The 5392-nt window shown below is 31.6% G+C and overlaps 1 protein-coding gene across 3 annotated transcripts; it reads left to right on the forward strand.

Annotated features, from left to right (window-relative positions):
• Window positions 1-2280: 2280 nt before the first annotated feature.
• On the forward strand, window positions 2281-5036 carry LOC107906444 (lon protease homolog, mitochondrial). Of its 3 annotated transcripts, none has more exons than XM_041090243.1 (6): window positions 2281-2748; window positions 3574-3672; window positions 3894-3959; window positions 4036-4150; window positions 4340-4379; window positions 4710-5036. In XM_041090243.1, exons 1-4 carry the CDS (start codon window positions 2362-2364, stop codon window positions 4039-4041), a joined length of 558 nt encoding a protein of 185 aa, XP_040946177.1. In that variant the 5' UTR covers window positions 2281-2361; the 3' UTR covers window positions 4042-4150; window positions 4340-4379; window positions 4710-5036. The 3 variants fall into 3 exon arrangements, with proteins under 3 accessions (XP_040946177.1, XP_040946175.1, XP_040946176.1); XM_041090242.1 differs by having other exon boundaries at window positions 2285-2748; window positions 4064-4150; XM_041090241.1 differs by having other exon boundaries at window positions 3894-4150.
• Window positions 5037-5392: the final 356 nt, after the last annotated feature.

Raw genomic sequence — 5392 nt, forward strand, 5'->3', positions numbered from 1 at the left:
ACAAGGGTACGTAAGTTGTTCACTTATATTTAAAATTAAATGAGTTATGTAAGTTATGATATGATATATATTTATGTATTAAGTAAACTATGTAAGTTATGTATTACATAAGTTATTTATGTATTATGTAAGCTATGTAAGTTATGTAAGTGCTGTATTATGTAAGTTATATAAGTTATGTAGGCTATGTATTATGCAAGTTATTTAAGTTGTGTAAGTGTTGTATTATGTAAGTTATGTATTATATAAGTTTTATGTAAAATATGTAAGTTGTATTTTATGAAAGTTATATAAGTTATGTAGGCTATGTATTATGCAAGTTATTTAAGTTGTGTAAGTGTTGTATTATGTAAGTTATGTATTATGTAAGATATGTAAGTTGTATTTTATGTAAGTTCTGTATTATGAATGTTATGTAAGTTGTGTAGAATGTAAGCTATGTAAGTTATGTAAGTTATGTAAGTGGTGTATTATGTAAGTTATGTAAGTTATGTAAGCACTACACCAAAACAGGCTTTTAGCGGCACTTTTAGTGGCGTTTGGACAAAAAACTCCGGTAAAAATCAAGCATTAGCTGCGCTTTATGGAAATCGCCACTAAAGATTGAGCATTAGTGGCGTTTTTCAAAAAATGCCGCTAAAAATAAGCATTAGCGGCATTTTTTTTAAAAACGCCGCGAAAAACATAAGCCCAACGGCGTCGTTTTCTGACCTTTCGTGGCTTTAGCGGCGTTTTTGGAAAAGCGCCGCTAATGCCCATTTCTTTAACGGCGTTTTTGGAAAAGCGCCGCTAATGCCTGGTTTTTAGTGGCGTTTTTGGAAAAAGCGCCACTAATGGTAGGGGCTTTAGTGGCGTTTTTGGAAAAGCGCCGCTAATGGTAGGGGCTTTAGCGGCGTTTTTAGAAAAGCGCCGCTAAAAATATTTTATCTTACTTGATTTATTTATATTAATTAAATAAAATTCAATTTATTTCTAATTGAATATTTAAAATCTTTAGAAAAAAATAATAACACGTAGAAATAATTTGAAAATAGAACACATGGAAAAATTAAAATACTATTATTTAAAATAATTTTAAAGTTTTTTGGGTATATGGTTACTGATTGTTTTTTAATTTATATATTAATTTTTTTATATAATCGTAAAAGAAATAGTATTAATTTTAAAATATTGAATTAATTATCACTATAGTTTAGGGTTTTTGGTTTAGAGTATATGATTAATTTACAATTTAAGGCCAGTTTAGGAGTTACTATTTGAAGGTTGAGGGAGTATGGATTTAAGGATTATGTATCAGGGGTTATCGTTTAAGGGTTGGGATTTAAGGTTTAGGGGTTAGGGGTTAGGGGTTTAGGGGTTAGACATTATGAGGTTAATAGTTAGGGATTTAGGGTTTAGGGATTTAGGGGTCAGGTTAGGGTTTTGGGTTTAGATTAATTAGTTTTTTTAATTTATATTTTAAATATGTTCTTATATATACAATTGTAAAAGAGATAACAATAAATTTGTTTAGGGTTTTTAGTTTAGGGTATATGATTAATTTAAAATTTAAGGTCGGTTTAGGAGTTACTATTTTAAGGTTTATGGAGTTTGGATTTAGGGATTATGGATTGGGGATTATGGTTTAAGGGTTGGGAATTAAGGTTTAGAGGTTAATTAGGGGTTAATGGTTTAAGGGTTAGACATTTTGAGGTTAATAGTTAAGGATTTAGAGTTTAGGCCTTAGGGGTCGGGTTAGGGTTTTGGGTTTAGATTAATTAGCTTTTTAATTTATATTTTAAATATGTTCTTATATAATTGTAAAAGAGATAATAATAAATTTAATATATTGAAATTATGAGTATAGTTTAAATTATTTAAGAGATATATAATAGATAGACTTTATATGTATTGAATGGTTAATTTAGGGTTTAAAGTTAAAGTTTACTTGAGATTTATTAAATGATAAAATTTTATACAATTAATTAATGCTTTTATATTTAAAAAAATTTTAATCTAAACCATTTGATATATTTAAATATTAGTTTAAATAGAATTAATAAATAAGTTAAAAAAAGTAATAGATTGATATGGATATTTAGGTAAAATTTTTATCAAAACGCCACCGTTTATCTTCAATAAATTAATTTTTAGTGGCGTTTTTACATAAACGCCAGAATTATGCATTAAAATTTAGTAAAACGGGGCTGTCTCTTTTCAGTACTTTAATTTTTAGTGGCGTTTTTATTAAAAACGCCACAAAAAATCATTTTACTTTAAAAAAAAGCGCGTAAACAACCCGCTTTCACTTTTCAACCAAATCCAAACCCTAAAGTGCGCCTCTCCCAATTTCTTCTTCACTTTGAGGTTTGAGCAGATCGGATGGTTCGTTCATCCAAGGTGGTCAATGTGGGAACCAAATCAGGGCTAATTTCTAGGAAGTCATATGCGACGAGCATGGAGTTGACAACACTAGAAAATATAACGGTGACTCCGACCTTCAGTTGGAGCGCATCAATGTCTACTACAATGAAGCCAGTGGTGGAAGGTATGTCCCACGCGCTGTTCTCATGGATCTGGAGCCGGGCACTATGGATTCCGTCAGATCTGGTCCTTTTGGACAAACCTTTCGCCCCGATAACTTCGTCTTCGGACAGTCTGGTGCTGGCAACAACTGGGCCAAGGGTTATTACACGGAGGGAGCTGAGCTCATTGATTCTGTTCTTGATGTTGTCAGGAAAGAGGCTGAGAATTGTGATTGCTTACAAGGTATAAACCCTATAGCTTTGACCCTTTTTTTTCTTTTCCCCAATGCACTTTTAACCTATAGGTTTTGTTGAGATCTTTGTTTTTTGGTTCTTGGTTTAATGTTAAATTTATCCTTTCACCCCCGTCGATTTTGGATCTCATAATTTATTTTTGGTTCTTGGGTTCAGTAAGCTATTTTGGGTGTTTTCCAGGAGATTTTCTTTCATTTTCCTTTCTCCTATTTCGGTGGATTTTAGGGAGGTCTTTTATTTCATCTTTAATGCTGATATATTTCTCCTTAGTCTGGACTATGTCTTCTTGTCTGTTATACCTACTGAACACTTCTATTTTGAAGTAAAATTGTTATAAACAACATGAAGGTTTTATTAAGCAAACTTTAGCAAGGGACTTCACAAACTTTAGCAAGGTTAGTTTGGTTTAAAAATTCTATGTTGAATGGATATTTTCCTTTGAGTGTAACTCTTCTAATGTTCAGCTGAGAGAAAGAAGTTATTAACATTGCTTACCATGCAGCAATGAAATCTCAGAACCTACTGCTCCCGCTTCTGAGGTTTTCCAGTTAGTGGGCGTGTACGTTAGACCAGTAGCTTATTTCTAGTATTGTTAAAAAAAGGCTTTAGATGATAATACTTGTATTTTGACTATAATTCTGGCAGAGAATGGAGACAATGCAAGGGCAAAGTCTTCAGTAGCACTTTTTCCTGCTTCTAATGAATTAGATGTACATCATATCACTATCAAAATCTATTTGTTGGCTTGTTCAATTAACTTTAGCGACTTAATTGTGAAATCTTTCTTCTTTTTTGCCTTCTTAATGTTTTGCAGCATATAGTTGATTTCAATTTTCCAAGGTTAGCAGATTTTGGAGCTGCAATATCTAGTGCAAACAAATTGCAATGCCAGCAAGTTATTGAAGAGTTGGATGTAAGTGCACTGGATACAATGTATTATTGATTACTGATCTTTTTTGAGATATTTTTCTGGTTTAGTTGGTTTTATATTTGATTAGGATATCACAAGTCTCAAACATCTAGTATGTGAATTATCCTGGAATAGGCATTGACCTGTTTGTTTGATTTTATATATTTAGAGATTGGAGTAATTATCTTTTTTCTTGTTAAACTGTTCTGTACTGTTTTCATTAGGTGCATAAGCGGTTGCAACTTACACTGGAATTAGTAAAAAAGGAAATGGAAATCAGCAAGATTCAGGTACTTGATGCCATTGAATCTCCTTGCACCTCTACGTTATTTAAACCTTTTTGTTGTTGTTGTTTGATTTGAGTAGGTCTAAATCATTTGAAGCATACTTTTAGGACTCAATTGCGAAAGCAATCGAGGAAAAGATAAGTGGTGAACAACGCTGATACTTGTTGAATGAGCAGCTTAAGGCAATAAAGAAGGTATTTTTATTCCAATATATTATTATTATGTATGTTCTTCTTGCTAATGCTTTTACCAATTTATCTTTAAATATAGTCTAATATGCCCCCATATAATCATTTTATTTTCTTTGAACTCTTGTCTCTATTCTTTATTCCAACCTTTCCTTTGTAGAAATTGGAATGAATTTCAGTTTTTTTCTGGTGCAGGAACTTGGGTTAGAAACAGACGACAAAACTGCACTTTCAGGTTAGTTCTGTTTCTTGTCATATTTGGCAGAATCACAAGATAGTATTTACCCATTTGCGTTTCCTCTATCTCTCTCACACACACAAAAATGGTCATTTGAGTGCATGGATGCTCCTCTTGAACATTGTTGTTGAAGTAATTTTTCTTACAGATGAAGAACTAGACTAATTGTTTATTTTCAGATTTTTTTTTTCCAATAAAAAGTAACTTTCTGAATTTCAGTTATATTATAATAATATAACGGCAATTTCTAGTCTATGTAAACCACCAAGCATAAGTTGCTACACAATTGTAGTTATCTTTTTAAATAATACTAATTTTGTCATGTAGTTACTCAAAGAGGGCAGATGCTACTGAGGATTTGCAAGAAGCCGTGGATGTATTTTTCTTTGGTCACACATGGAGTGATAAGTAAAGTTTTCTTTTGTTGTTTCACCACTACGGAAAATTAAGGTGATGTTTTTATTATTAGACTAAAAATAAGGACGACGTTGAGAAATTAAATATGTAGCCAAAATTTTGTTCCCTGTAAGTAACATATACTCGTACAGTTCAATCAATTCAGCGTTGCAAGAAAACGGAAGCGAATGTATAATAACCGTGTATTGTAGTACTGATTTTTGTTATATATTAATGAAAAGAATATATGTTCTTTTACTTTTATTGCCATATTATAGGTGAATGTTGAAATTTATTACTATAATTTATTTTACTTTTATTGTTAATGAAAAGTAATACATTCAAAATAAAATTTGACCATTCTATTTGTTATTATAAAAATTCATTTAATAAAAATGCTTTTAGTGGCGTTTTCTATAAAAGCGTCGCTAAAGGTCATGCTTTTTAGCTGCGTTTGTGATAAAAGCGCCGCTAAAGATAATGTTTCTTTAGCGGCGTTTATGGGTAAAGCGCTGCTAAAGGTCATGTTCTTTAGTGGTGTTTTTTATGAAAGCGCCGCTAAAGGTCCTGTTCTTTAGCGACGTTTTAATAAAAGCGCCGCTAAAGGTCCTGTT

The sequence above is a fragment of the Gossypium hirsutum genome, chromosome D03 (assembly GCF_007990345.1).
Source record: "Gossypium hirsutum isolate 1008001.06 chromosome D03, Gossypium_hirsutum_v2.1, whole genome shotgun sequence".
NCBI classification, from domain to species: Eukaryota; Viridiplantae; Streptophyta; class Magnoliopsida; order Malvales; family Malvaceae; genus Gossypium; species Gossypium hirsutum.

Excerpts from the sequence above, each read along its gene's own strand:
- LOC107906444 (XM_041090241.1), top strand. The coding sequence starts at position 2,362 with ATGGTTCGTTCATCCAAGGTGGTCAATGTGGGAACCAAATCAGGGCTA. Across the intron at positions 2,749-3,573 it reads GAATTGTGATTGCTTACAAG|CATATAGTTGATTTCAATTT; the intron begins GTATAAACCCTA and ends AATGTTTTGCAG. Across the intron at positions 3,673-3,893 it reads AAGTTATTGAAGAGTTGGAT|GTGCATAAGCGGTTGCAACT; the intron begins GTAAGTGCACTG and ends TGTTTTCATTAG.